The sequence below is a fragment of the Abramis brama genome, assembly GCF_963993115.1.
Source record: "Abramis brama genome assembly, chromosome: 7".
Taxonomy (NCBI): Eukaryota; Metazoa; Chordata; class Actinopteri; order Cypriniformes; family Leuciscidae; genus Abramis; species Abramis brama.
Window position 1 is genome coordinate 15,966,331 of NC_139969.1, and position 15,545 is coordinate 15,981,875.

A 15,545-nucleotide genomic window follows, 5' to 3' on the forward strand; every position below is an offset into this window, starting at 1 on the left:
GCACCATATCCTCAAGTGTAGCGTGTTTCGGCACGAAGACCATCTATCAGATACAAAGGCAATGACTAAATCAAATCTCATGGGTCACATTATGGTCAGTGACATTCCAGAGTGGACTCATCTCTAACTGTAAGTAAATGTATAACAGGAAAGTGTTCAGGAACAAATGTAAAAACAATAAAACATGACGGTACAAAGAAAGCAAATTTAATCAAACCTTCTGTACTAAGGGCCCAAAATAAACTTTTTTTTGCCAATTGTCAGTGATTTAGTCAATTTAAAAAATATATTTTTATTGGCCACTAAACTTTTTATAAATAAATATAAAATGTATAAATAAATAAAAATATATAAAATTATATATACAAATATATTGTTATATTTCTGTGTATTATATTTGTATTATATATTATAAATATTAGTGCATTTTTGACACGACCCAATTCATGGTATAAAAAAAAAAAAAGTTCAGACAGATCATGATTTTGTTTCTCATATTTTGATATTGGTGGCATAATGACAAATTGCTGTTGTTCCACATTTGTAAGTTGCTTTGGATAAAAACGCCTGCTAACTGCATAAATGTAAATAATGATAGAAATATTCACAAAAACTTTTACTAAATAATGCTGTTATGATGCTTACTTTAGAAGACTCCTTTTTTTTTTTTTTTTTTACTCCGTTTTGCTCCTTGTTTTGAATCGCTTGTCAGACACCATGAACGTCAGATTATCATTCTTACAATTTGGCAATTGCATTATTTATTAAAAAAGTTACCATCCTGTAAAAACTAGAGTTTCCTGCCAGTCGCCAAAGCCAACTTTGTACTTTGCGAGTGTTAGTTTATAATCCTGTCCCATTCGAAATCGTGTCAGGCTTCTCGTGCTTCCCCTCCCTCGGGGACAACAGCGAGAGATGGACACAACGTCCTGGTGACATCCATTGACACCGAAGAACCGGTGCTCTAATTTGCTGAGACGGAGCACTTTGCCCCCCTTCAAGCCGCTCCCGGCCCTTCAATTTACTCTCTAAAGCAGGAATGTAAAGTTTCAACTTCAAAGTAAACAGTGATGAATGGACTACAAACACAGGCCGTGGTTAAGCTTTTAGAGTGTAAATTTGGTGTTTAACATCTCATCCAGATGAAGACTTCTCTAAGACGGGGCAATGAAGTTGAGAGTGAGTTCTAATTAAGAATTTTCAGTTTGAAAAAGAAAGCCAAGAAGAGAAGAAAGAGAGAAAATGAGGGGATGGAGGGGAAAAAACAAGCAGACTGAAAGGTGGGGGGTGTATGAACAGACAAGTAGGAATAACCAAACAAAAAGACTAATCCAGTTACTGGATAACCCTTCCCCCATGTAAAGAAAAGAAGACAAAGGGGTTTTGTGAAGTAGAACTTGAAGAGGGTGGGTTAGAGATAGAGGGGGAGCACTGGCCCATGCCTCAGATCTAAAGATAGGACCCTGACATCCACACACACACACACACACACACGGCTGAGGCTTCTCCGGTGGGACGGTGCTTCATTCAAGAGGCTTAAGGAGAGATCAGCCATTCAAGACATTCCTTAAATCGGCTATACCTTTTTACTTTAATAAGCTCCTTGGTGGAGTTCCCTTCATCCTTACTGCTCTCAAATTTGCTGAAGACAATTCTATGCGGTTTTACGATTGAAGCAGAAACTACGTAAAAAGCGAGGAGGAGTTCAGTGGTCGTTTTAAGATAAAAAAATAATCTCTGATATTCAGGCAGTCATAATCAAAACAGGACGATGAAGTTAATCGGCTTTCAAGATTCTCCGATTGTGAGTTTCCCAGAGAGATAACGGCCAACTCGGCTGAATGCGGACAATGTGCTTATGCACATACAAATAAATCAGCGCTTGATCTTAATGTGAATGTAAACAAGAGCACAGATACTGTAACAAGAAACAAGATACTGTATGTACTTGCTAAACAATGAACTGCATCAAATCACTGAGGATCTAAGAAGTATTCCAAAAAATTTCATTTAAAAAAATATTCAATTAAAATATAAAAAAATAAATATTTATTTTCTTAACCCTAAAATACTTCAAAAATAAAACCCATATGTTCTGATCACATAGCAACAGTTGTGAGCTATAATTTATTCTCTCTTAAAAAGCAATTATCTCAGCAGTGACTTCAGCAGTTTAGGGTGTAAAATAATAAATGAAGATGAAACCAAGATAAGAGTGCAGTACAGCAGACGTGATCCTATGGACTATAGAAATGCGTGAGTGCATCTTCTGATAAGACTGCTGAACTGACTTGTAAATGAACAATGGTCAATCACTATCTCAGCATTTCTCTAGAGTTTGGACTACCACACCAGCCCTGCAAACTAGCATTCTGGCCAATTATCCAACACAAAGGCAGGAGGAATGTCACAACAAAGTGCAGAATTTGCTTTGTTATTCCTCAGGAGGAGATCGTGTTTGGACAGGGGAGACAAAAGGAAGTGACTGCTGAGACGTTTTTCTGGGTTCCGGAAACCAAAGTGACATTTGGTCAACAGAGCGTGCACGAGAAATCTTTACAAGACCTGCTTTAAAAAGCAAGGTTAGAAATCCTATATATAGTTTTCTTTTTTTTCATTTTAATAGAATATTCTGAACGTACAACGTAGGTGGGTCATCTTCTTTACTAATAAAGCAGCTCTTAACATTAAGGGCCGTGTAAACAAAAGCTAAATTGAGTTAAATGCTATGTGACGTTTTACTGATTCATGGGTTGGAATCAGAGGCCTTTCCTCACCGGATAGATACTCCACCTGTCCATCTGACTCTATATTGTGACTTGTTTTCTCTCATAATCTATTTCTGGATGCAGTAAACTCTTCCTTTGACAGGTAAGTGTTGCTGAACAAAATGATCTTGTGATGAATGAGTTTTGTGCAAGGTTGGCATGACAAATAATCTGAAAGGAATGTGTGAAGGAACTGTCTAAAATCTGACTCATGCAATGCACTGTGAGGTCATGAAATAGTCTTGAAATCCAGCCTGCACTAAAGGGCAAAAAAGTTGGTAAGCCACATAAACGGGTACATAATTCATACGGTTCTCTCATTGTGAAAAATAAATGAAAACCATCTCTAAATGTATAGAATTGATTACAATAAAATGATCGGAATAAAAGCCAAATAGTTCAAGAGTCAAACAATAAACTAGTCATGGTTTGCCAAATGGCATTCTTTTTCTCACATGGAGTAAACTGCCAGAAGATCGTTTGTTTAATATTCTGTCAAAAAGGGTTGAGTTAGTTTTCCAGGCACTTCGGGAAAACACAGGACACAGGAAACCATAGGGCCTAAGATACGACGGACTAAAACAACTATTTGCCCAACCACAAGAGGAAAAAAGCACTATGATGTTGTTTCTAGAACATGATATTTCCCAACATAACATACTAATGGAGGCCATATTTAACAAGGGAAAATGTGATGAAAACCCAGTGAATTCCCTACCATATTAATCTTATATTGAACCCTTAGCCAATTTTAATATCAGCTTTGTGCAAATACATTTATATAAAGTACTGATGAATGGCTTGGGAATTAAATTTGCATTAATTAAGAATTTGTGAAAGCATGCAAACTGTGGACTAATGTACCAACATGTCCAAGAAAATCATATCTACATTTATGTGCATTTCCATTGAGGCAAATTTACAAGCAGAATCTTACACTGGTTATAACCCAATGACAATGTGCAAGAAAATGCCATTTTATCAGGAAAAAACAGTGTCATATTTCCCAAATAAATTAGGGTAATAGGCAATCATCTATAGGTTTGTCAAATAGGTTTTGCTTAAATTTGTACACCTGGATTTAAAGGGATACTCCACTTTTTTGGAAATAGGCTCATTTTACAAATCCCCCAGAGTTAAACAGTTGAGTTTTACCGTTTTCAAATCCATTCAGCCGAACTCCGGGTCTGGCGGTACCACTTTTAGCATAGCTAAGCATAGATCATTGAAACGGACAAGACCATTAGCATCTCTCTCAAAAAAATGACCAAAGAGTTTAGATATATTTAAAACTTGACACTTCTGTAGTTACATCGTGTACTAAGACCGACGGAAAATGAAAAGTTGCGATTTTCTAGGCTGATATGGCTAGGAACTATACTCTCATTCCTGCGTAATAATCAAGATACTAAGTCCAGCAGGCGTAATGATATGACGCAGTGCCTGAAAATAGTCCCCAGCACGGTAACTTCCAACGTGACCGGGACTAAGTTTGAGTAGTTTCATTACGCCTGCTGCACCCATTGTACGGCAGCAAAGTTTCTAGCCATATCAGCCTAGAAAATCGCAACTTTTCATTTTCCGTTGGTCTTAGTACATGATGTAACTACAGAAGAGTCAAGTTTTAAATAGGAAAAATATCTAAACTCTTTGGTCATTTTTTTGAGAGAGATGCTAATGGTCTTGTCCGATTCAATGATCTATGCTAAGCTATGCTAAAAGTGGTACCGCCAGACCCGGAGATCGGCTGAATGGATTCGAAAACGGTAAAACTCAACTGTTTAACTCTGGGGGAGTTGTAAAATGAGCCTATTTCCAAAAAAAGTGGAGTATCCCTTTAACTTTTACTCCAATTTCATGTCACATTTACTGGTGTTCATACTTACATTCTGAAAACAAAGGTTAAATTGTTGTGTGTAATCGAACTCACTGACTGTAACAAATCAACTTAAACATTTTCTTTATTGTACAATGTACATTATGTATACACTGGAAAAAGAACAGTTTGTCTCCAAAAGCAGGAAGCAAGGGTTTCTCTCTCCGACTGTAAACCTCATTTTTTACTCTACTTTCAAATCATGCTTCACTGTAAAGGCATGTGCTATCACCGATGCCTGAGGGAGGGTATTTTCATAAAGTATGAACCAGCTGTGAAGCATACACTGCCAGCTCTTTCAAGCACCCGAGTATGATGGTGCTGGAAGAACTTTTTGGAAGTTTTTGTTCATTGTGTTGGTGTTGGGACAACATTTCTCTTCCCATCTGGCTTGTGAAGCTCTGTTTATGTGTGAAAACAGCTGTATTTGGCAACTGACAATCTGCAAGGAAGCCGAGAGATCAGATCCACACTTCAATACCTGGATGCAGCGCTTTGAAGCTTCAGAAGAACGTTTTGTCAGAAATAACAGTGAAGAGCCTGACATTGGATATGTTTTTGAAGAGCATGTTTTAAGTTGAGGTATCAGTAAACTACACAGCTGCTTTGTGTCCTATTTGTGGGAAATTTAAAGTTAAATATTGTCTAAACTTGAATGAATGACTCCGTAAGAATACTTGTGTTATATAGCGATGTGCAAAATACTACCCAATGGTGAAATGACATATATAATTGTAAAATAAATGCTAGATGAACTGGCTTATCAGGTCATATAAGAGCTCTGATATTACTTTTTTTCCTGCAACTTCACAACAGGTTGCAATGCTGGCATCAACCCAAAGGCCATCTGTTACACGTCTTGTTCATGGGAGTATTTTCCTGCTTCTGATATTCTGTGAATGACAGGATTGGGGAATAACCACCACTCAGTCTTATTCCACTCATACATTAGCACATGTTTGAGCTGTCACATTCTCAGCATGAACTACTTTTCCATACAAGTCTAGACTCCAGATCAAACGAAGAAGGGGCAAAACAATGTCGAATGGCACTGCATTATTGATTCAGACAATATAGCGCCTGGCAGAAAGGAAACAAAGTCTTCTGCAAACATATGCCGTCACTGGACTGGAGGTTAATGCATGTTATCACCTGTAAAGACTTAAATAGGGTGGCCTTAGTGCCTACTTGCCCAATCAAAGACATTTGAGAAGAGCTAAATCCAAACAAGATGAACGCTGCTTGCAGGTGGAGCTGAGAGCATTGAGGGCACTGAGCCTAAAGGTATTGAAAGACCAAGGACAAATAATGTACATCCAGTGTGTGCGTAAAAAGGTAAGAAATAAATACAGGGAAGTCAGCTGTGGGAAAGTTTCAATTCCTTCTTGAAAACACACACATCAAAGCAGCAGAACTACAAATCACCAAGTCTTTTTTCTCTGTATGGGAAAAACAAGCAAACAAAAGAGGCGTACAGATTTTCCATAGGCACCATTTTGGTTGAGATTACTAATTGTTTTACATTTTCCGGTACCGTTCGATATTGAATACCATTCAAAGAATTCCACTCTTTTTACATTTAAAATATTTTGCCGTCATCTAGCATTCACTTAAAGTTAATCTTCAAAACTCAAAGAATTTAATAACACTGTTAAATGTAGATATTCATTTGTAAAATTTGCTAAATATTAGGCTACTTTTCACACTGTACAAACATTCTAATGATGTGATACCTAAATTCCCTCAAATCGTTTAAAAAGGTTTATTTTAGTTTTGGATTTAAATTTATTTAGACAAAATAGTACAGTATTTTATTTCGGTCAATAAAAAGTCTTCCAATTACAATGAATCTTTGACAATGCAAACATACATATTACGTACAAAAATAATCAAATCAGTAAATAACTGTGGTGCGTAAAACTATATAAACGTACCATAGTACGATGCATAGTTGGAGAAATTAACCAACTAGTCAAGACATAGTTGGCTAACAATGCTTTTGGGAATCGCACCCTCTGGTTAGCGGTCGAAAAACAAAAAACAATTGGTTATAATAATTTGCCAAAATTTTTCGTTTTACAGAAAACAATTTAATTTGAATAAAATAATCAGCATGATCTACAATCATTGCGTGGATACCCAATATTAACGTAGTGGAATTTACAGAATTCACTTCATCCCAAAGATTAATATGTTCTCAAATATTTTGAAGGATCTCTCTTAATTTGGGAAATTCTCTGTAAAAACTATTAAAACCTTTTTTATTATTACTTTTTTTACTTTTCTCAAGCAGCTAACTCAAAGAATCAGCACAGAAAGTATGTAGAAAGTATCACCCATCATGAGGACAGGCTGATTTATGCCAAACTAGCGTTAAATCTCCAGAGCTTAACTTTTAACGGGGTCCAGTCATTTGTTACAAGCACTAATCAGTGATGGCAAGGGCAGCAAACAGTGGCCCCCCTCCCCGAGGGCTTGTTCCACTATTTGGCAGTCAAACGGGCCCACAGGACAACACTCTCTTAAGTGACACCATAACCACAGCTCCCCGTCTGACGGGTCCAATGGCTGGCACCACAGACCCAGTGTGGGATCTTTCATTATACTTCTGCACAATCTGGAAAGGACTAGTGGCTCACAATGGCTTTATCACTAGGAAATGAGGGAGATTCTGCACTTTGTCCATCCTGGGTGGTCCGAATCACAAATCCTGCCCCTGGCTATACAATTAGAGCCACCAAATAGCCCAAGTCATTGCCTTCTAAGAGTGGTGGCATTGTAAATGTGGAAACATCATATTAGCTTGGATTGAATTTACTATAGGGATAGAATTCCAAACAAATTCAACATCAATAGCCAAATTTGTCTCTAAGGAGAAAAGCAGCAACAGGCCCGATGACAACATGAATAAAACAAAACCGTGCAGTTACATGAACAGCTCGACTACAAAGGTTTCATAAACACAAGTTTCCCACACTGAGATCATACCTTCCAGAGAATAACAATAGGTTCAAACCAGATAGTGCGCTCTTCTTTCCAACCCCCTACACTCAGATTGGTATAATTTGGACCATCTGGTCCTTCAGAAATGACAAGTTCTTTGATGGAGTTTGGGAAAAAAAGCGCCTCTAAGGGATGAGAGACGAGGACCCCAGAGCCCAGGAAACATTCTGCTGTTCAGTTTCCCACACTGCTAACACTCATCGTCTCCTCTCATTTGAGAAATCGAGAGAGAGAGAGAGAGAGAGAGAGAGAGCGAGAGAGCGAGAGAGAGAGAGAGAGAGAGAGAGAGAGAGAGAGAGAGAGAGAGAGAGAGAGAGAGAGAGAGAGAGAGAGAGAGGATGAGACAGGAAAAAGACAAAGAGAGGAGGAAAACAAGAACTGAGGACAAGTTCTTCTCCCAAGAGTTTGGCTCTTGTCAAGTAAACCAGGGTCAAACTACTTAACATACTGTAAATGCGCATTAGCTCCAAGTAAAACAAGCTTTTTCCAGGCACATAAATAATCATCTACACAAAAATCTTAAAGGAAGACAGCATTAAAAGGGCCACATTGTATTCCAGATAGGGTGTACCAGAATTTTCCCAGATTTAAACAATTAGGAGGCAGATGTTCGACCAGCTCTTTCCCAGAAAACAGAAGTGAAAACAAGGACAGCTCCTGATAAAGCACACATGAGGAGAGCATATGAATTCAGTGCAGTTACAAACTCAAAGTTTATGAAATTGAAAATGACACAGGCATTGAAAACAATCTGATGCAGAGTAAAATGCAAGTCACGGACTGACAGTTTGCAGTAAGCACTGTGGACTTCTTTCTATCAGTGAGGGAGGAAATAGGGCACGATAAGGGCCATTCACAAGCTCAAGTTAATGAATCACTGACTGCTGCAGTTTATCAGATGAAAGGAAATTCTCACCCTCCACAAATGCTCCCAATGGTGTTTTGGAGAAAAACGTCATCTCAAATGCACTTTGCCAATTCAAGTTTTGAAGATAAACTTGCAACTGGAACTGGAAGTAACAGACTAGTACAATTATGAGCTCTCTTAAAAATATAGACCTTTGACAAAAACTTCTGACCATGATCACACTCTACAATACATTTTTCAATCTCCTTAGATGTCTACAGAGCCTTTAGAGGGTTTTTTCGAATTTTTGAAATCCCTCTAGGCTCCGTCTGACAAGTAGACCAATTTAAAACAGGCAGCATCAACTATCTTCCATTAACCTGACCATTCTTCTATCTATTTGCCTGTACAAGTACAGATACATGTCTTCAAGTCTTCATTAGCCAGTGTCTGGATGATGATTCACATTTCTTATTCTCATCACATTCTTGGAGCTTGACAGGCCAGCCAGAACTGGTTAATAAAGTACGAGTGTGGGACATACAGAAGTGTTCAATAGTAAATCTACCCTCCTCATCTCTCCTCGCCCCCCTGAGTCTGCTAGACCCGGCCAAATCTCCATGCTCTCACAGGACTCAGCAGTGTCAAGTTAAGACATGCCTGTTTCCGCCTCGAACATCCCAAACTAAGGCAGAATAAACATAAAAGCCATCAAAGGCAAAGCACATAAAATAAAAGCTTATGGCTGGGACCTGGACTTCTTGGGGGTTCCCACCTACAGAGTCACTTTAAAGAAAGAGAAAGAGAAAGAGAAAGAGAAAGAGAAAGAGAGAGAGAGAGAGAGAGAGAGAGAGAGAGAGAGAGAGAGAGAGAGAGAGAGAGAGAGAGAGAGAAGAGAGAGAGAGAGAGAGACCAAAAACATGTAAATCAACAATCGTGTATCTCCTCTGAGATTTGAGCTTCAGTTCTCGGTAAGACATACTCGGTGTACATTTACATTTAGCAGACATTTTTATCCAAAGCAACTTACAAATAAGCGAGGTGGAAAACAGAGGTGCAGATACACTTCAGCCCATCAAAGTCGACCGATTACAGATTTCGGAGGTGTATCTGTCACTATCCACATATTTTTAAGCAAATTTTGGGATACTGCATAAACATGATGCATGGAAATATGGCCCAAATTGCATATAAAAAAATATACATTTCTACATGCATAAAAAACCCCACGTTGCCTCAATTTAGTCAATTTCTTCACTTAATTTCAGCACATAATTAAGATGAAAAGCATCAAATATTATATGACTGTCAGTTTCACACTGTTTTAATGACACGATTCAAATGGAAAATGCCTAAATTAACAAGAAGAACTAAAGTGAATTAGAAGAAAAGGCGTCTGACTGAACTGGCCCGTTATAGTCCACATGCTAACAAATGGCTGCTAATTAGCCAAGTGTCTGAGAGGAACATTAAAAGCAAAATCACTTCCTCTTCCATTATCTAAATGCAAATGTGTTGACACGCTGATTACAGCTCATTAGACATGCTTATTACTTACATTTGGTTATAGGCCTACTGATATAGCAGCATCTACCTGGGAATGAGATGATACAGAGGCCATGGCTTGCTGGCACTCTACTAATTGGTTATGTTAGTGCTCTTTTCCCACAGTCAGAACAACCTCCTCCTGCAACTGCAACCCAATCGTTTTGCTTAGGCTGGCAGAAATTCAATGATTCGCGTAATGCGCACAACTTCACTGCCTAGTAGAGAGGCCACTCCATGCCAAGTCTAACAGAGGGTCTATATTGTCTAAAACAGTATAAAACCAGATTCTCAACCCAGAGTATCTCATGTGAGCTTCATAGGTAAGCTTTCTCCATGACAGCCTACAGAACTGTCAGAGATTGTGGTTTAGGGCTGTCACTCACGATTAATCGTCGATTATTTTGATGATTAATCGAATAATCGGATATTTTTTGTGGTAATAAATAACGGCCGGGTTATTGTTGCTATTACACATACAGCATGACCCTTGTTTAGTATTGACCAAAAATTTATTTCAAATGTCCACTTAATCTTTAATATTTATGATAGAAATGCTACAGCCACTGTAATTTCTTGGACAAGGAACATGTGGCCATCAAAACTTGCAAACTCAGAGCGAGGGTTTAAACTGTTAATTTTGAAATCGTGATGAATAACAGTTCCCATATTTAGAAACATTGATGTATTCTCCTGTGTTGGAGACACATTATGCATTCCCAAATGCACGTTATTGGAAACCCACACAAACAGAACATGCGTAGACGGAGTCTGTGTGGAGCAGCATTTACTGTGAACGGAGACATTCTGAGACGGAAGAAACCTGCATGCAAATAAATAGTAGTAGATAGAGTGTCGCGCTTCGCCCTGAAACCCGAAGCGCATATTTTTTAAACTGAATCACAGCCTTTATGATTTGATAATAGCACTATGCTATATTATTTTAAATGGTTTTAATTCTTATAATTTGGATAATCTGGCAGAGGTCAGAATTCAGCACAATGCCGGTCAATCAACATGTGCAAAATGCAATTTAAAAAACAAAGCAATCTAGTACTCAAATTTAATCAAGGAATTGTGACAGCACTATTGTGGTTAGACAATCAAACTTGAGTCTTTTTCAAGAGATAACGCACCTTCCTAAATGACATGCAGTAGGCTATATGATAACAGTAAAATATAGGAAAAAAGTCATTTTGAACAATGTCAATTAGAAACATGCAGATTTTTACAGCCTAAAGCTATCAAATTCTATTTCAATGCATTTCTGAAGCAGGATTAGGTGATCTCAAATGACTGTTATAATGCAGAAAACTACAATTGCCAGATGTTTCACATCTGAGCTGATCACGAATCTGAATTACTATAACTTATTTATTAGACAGTAATAAATATTTATGAGACACTATAGCATCTATTGTTAGTTACCGTCTCACTACACTTTAGATAAACTAAACTAACAATAAACAATCTTTTTACAGCATTTATTAATCTTAATTAACAGATAGCCTACAACTTTTAATATTAAAAATGTATTAGTAAAATTTGATTTCAAAATTCTGCAGAAGCACTGTCCATTGTTAGTTCAAATAAAGAAACCTTACTGAAAGTCTTATCTTGCTTTTTTTTTTTTTTTTTTTTACTTACATTGACTAGATAGAAAGAAAAATCTTACTAGTAAGATTAAAAACACACACCAGTGTCTAATAAAAAGGCAGCCTACTAGTGTCTTTTAGTACTAGGAAAACTGGATTAGATGGATACAAGCAACTAAACCGAAACCGTACAAGTGTCAAATGAATAAAGAGGCTACTAAACGATGGATAGTTACTTTACTAGCAACAATTGAATAGCCAGAAATTAATAGTTAATATCTGAATCTTAGACCTCATAGATTTCAATGGAAAAAAAAATTGCAATTTGTTACCAGTCACATTGAAGTAGCCTAGTTATTTATCAATATCCATAGCGACCAGTAGCAAAGGAAAAAAATCTCCAAAGGAAGTTATAGTATGCTATGAATGCATACTAGCGACTAATAGAATGAATAGTAGGCTATACTAGATGCTAGTCACTCACAAAAATCAGACGGTTAACTTTAAGCAACACATGTTAAATGGACTTGTCATAACTTTAGAACAACTCTCAGAACGGCTCAGGGAAACAAACATTTTGTAACGCGGTTTGACGAGGATGCAAGTGAAAGCTGCTTACCCAGGTGAAGGGTCAGGTTGATAACGTTCGGGTACTGGATGCCCGCTAACATAGTCTGACTTTGCCACCAGGTGGTATCCGCTTGGTTGTTGTAATCGGTGAGATAAACAGCGCTGTGGTGCTGTCTGGGGTCCCCGGCATCGCAAATGTGGCATGATTTAGTGACTCCTGTAACCCCGGTCTGTACACAGTATTCTTCAGGCGGCGAACCGCAAGTGTTGGTAGACACCACGGTTACATTGAAAGCGGCGTTAACAAACTCTGGCATGCAGCGCTGAGGCCGATTGAACTCGTCTATACATTCATCCATCGCTCCATGACTACACGCTGCCCACAAAGTCCATAATAACAAGTAACTAAAAAGCGACATTGTGTCCTTTAGTTTATGCGACCTCACGTAGCTACCGTCACTGTCTTGATCCCTTAAAATCCTCGCAGTCTTTAAAAAGTGTGCGGTAACTCGCCAGCTACCGAGTTTGTGTTTTAATAAATAAACTCATGCGGAAAATGGTGGTTAATCGCTTCACCTCCAGAAAAGCAATAGTTGTGGCTTAATCTCCTCGCGACTTCTCTCTTGCAGACCTTCACTTTATTGGTGCTTAGTAACCACCGCCATGGAAAAAAAAACTTTTGGAGAAATGGAACTATATCCGACTACACCCTGGCAGCTAGTGCGCAAGTCAAAGTACTTCCAAAAAAAAATCCCTACGTCTACTTCCGCCTGAAGGATGCTTTGATGGACCGCCGACCCGCTAAACAAGGCAAGTCCGAATGGACAGGGAGACATGGGTGGGCGTGGCGAAAGGGCTATGGGCGTGGCTTTGCACTTTCCCAATTGGTCAGTTTTGCCAGTCATGTTCAGGAGTGGTTGGGGACAGAATTTCATAGGCTACCTCACAGATTCTCATGGGAGCGATGAACTGACCACTAACTACCCGTAGCTTACTTTTTTTTTTTAACAAATATGTGTGTTAAACCAAGGCTTAAAAAAAATATCGTTCAAATAAGATGGTGAGACCTTTCTAAACTTTTATTCATTAAAACACTTTTCTGAGATGTCCACCTTCACATTTATCTTGTTATCTTCAGAGACATACTTTCTGGATGAATCCCCCATGCTATGAATAACTAGGGGATGATAGCTGTTGCTTGCTGAGAGCAGTGGAGTCAAAGAGCAAGGTTATATATACCTACTCTACCATGGAAGGGTGTATCCGAAAACTTTAAATAGCTGAGTGTTACGTTTTGTGGGCTGTTTATTAATATTTTACCAGCATTGTTTCAAAGATGTAATAGAGAACCGACTAAAAGTTCCTCCCACACCCATTCTATCAATGTTTAGATTAATCCTTCATACAGACTTCAAACAAAAATAAAATTGTTGTTTTCTCAGGTAGGCCTATGTGCATTTTAAGAAAGCAAATGCCTTATATTGATTGTAAATAAGAAAGACTGATGAAAATTTCAAACATTTCAAATGTATGTTAGGCTATATATTGCCTCTGTGATTTTTTATGCAGATAAGCATTGATCCTAACTACGGTAGGCTACACAAAGCCTATACACACTGCCCAGTAAAACTATATAAATTGCTGTTTGGATTTAAATAGGCAAATGCTTAAGAGTCTATGATTGGATCCTTATTGCAGTGAAAATTATGTTTCTATCACACTATATGTTTGCCAACAGTTCTTCTAACCCTAATTGATGGAGTGTGTACCACAAATGGATGCACCTCTTGATGGAAATAACATCACAACATTTCCATCAAGAGGTGCATCAATTTTTGGCCAAGATCTTGTAATGACAATGCAAGAGTCGAGCACTCTGTAAAGTCTACTCCAGCACACCCCAAAGACTGTCAATGAAATTAAGGTCTGACTCAAGAGGTGTCAATTCATGTCTAAAAATAATTCTTCATGCTCCCTCACAACCATTCTGTGACAATTTGAGCCTGATGCATCTTGACATCGTCATCCTGGAATATGGCCATGATGTGTCTTCCTACATGTTTGCTTAAGAAATGAAAATCTACACACTCCATACATTATGGGTTAGAAGAACCGTTGCCAAACATAATAACATCAACTTTTTCTTTATTGACTGGGCAGTAATAAAATCATAATACTTAATAAATAACAACAGATAGGACTGGCTATTCTGATTTTTTAATATATATATATTCAATGAACTTTCTTTTTGCATGGGATTTTCGCAAATAAAGTTTGCTCCATGGTTTGATTGGAAAGCGAGAGCTGGAGTACTGAGTTATCAGCAAAGGTATGTGTACCATTGATAAGCTTTAGGCGGCTATAGCAGATAGGTCTATACTGTACCTGATATTCAGCATGAGCCCAATGAGTCTCTCAGATGGCCATGCGAGCAGACTCTTCGGAGACATTCTTTAGATGCTACACGATTTAATCAAATGTTGATCAAAGAATAAAAAAAACTCTGGTGTTAAAAAAGGCAATCAATCAGTTCCCATCAGCTGTGGAGATTAATTGGTCAAATTGGCATCTATCTAAATAGGATAAAATCAGCTCTGTTAGAAATAAATGAAATTTTCCTCATAAAAATCATGATATACCTATTTAGAAGGCAATAAAGCAAAGAGATGCTTATATGTTTTTGAGTCAAGAATCTTGATATCTGCCTGACCTTATCTACCTATATCTATGACCGTATGCAATGAGCTCTCTACTAGACTTCTGTCCATCCATCAATCACTAGACTTACTTCATCCAGAACAGGGGAAATGAGAGCTAGATCTATGTCAAAATGAGAAAAGACTGTCAACGCTTTGTCAAATACTCATTCCAGTCCCCCATACTGAGACAGTGCCCTGCTGCATCAAGCTCAGGCATGCCCAGGATGTGCATTGTCTCGCTACCTTAAAACTTTAAACAAATTCAGCAATTGTTCTCTAAGGGGACTTAGTCTATCCAGGAAACAAAAGGTATGTACGCTCATCTTACCCAGAGGCTACAAATATTTTCTCCCTCAAGATATTCAAAGCATCCTCTCAAATTTTTTTTTTTTTTTTTGCTGTGGTGCCAGATTTGCTTTATTGAGTAAATCTAGAGAAGTAAAAATGTTAAAGGAACAAAAACAGCACACTGCGTGTATTTACAGTTATATTTAGTTACACAATGAGAAACAATTATATTTGCAGTTTAGGTTTGTCGATCAAGGTTAAAATAACAGCAATTAAATACATTTTAAATTATTCATTTAAGTAAACATTCATATTAAAGCACCGTCTGCTGCGGTTTTAAAGCGCCCTCTATCG

General features: G+C 37.9%; 1 protein-coding gene across 1 annotated transcript in view; it reads right to left on the reverse strand.

Moving 5' to 3' along the window:
• The window catches only part of lamc1 (laminin, gamma 1), a 57,567-nt gene extending 44,605 nt beyond the window's left edge, over positions 1 to 12,962 (reverse strand). Inside the window, exon 1 of the mRNA XM_084119311.1 lies at positions 12,254 to 12,962. Within this exon, the coding sequence (XP_083975437.1) occupies positions 12,254 to 12,623 (370 nt within the window). The 5' untranslated portion in view covers positions 12,624 to 12,962. The remainder of the gene's footprint in view (positions 1 to 12,253) is intronic.
• Positions 12,963 to 15,545: the final 2,583 nt, after the last annotated feature.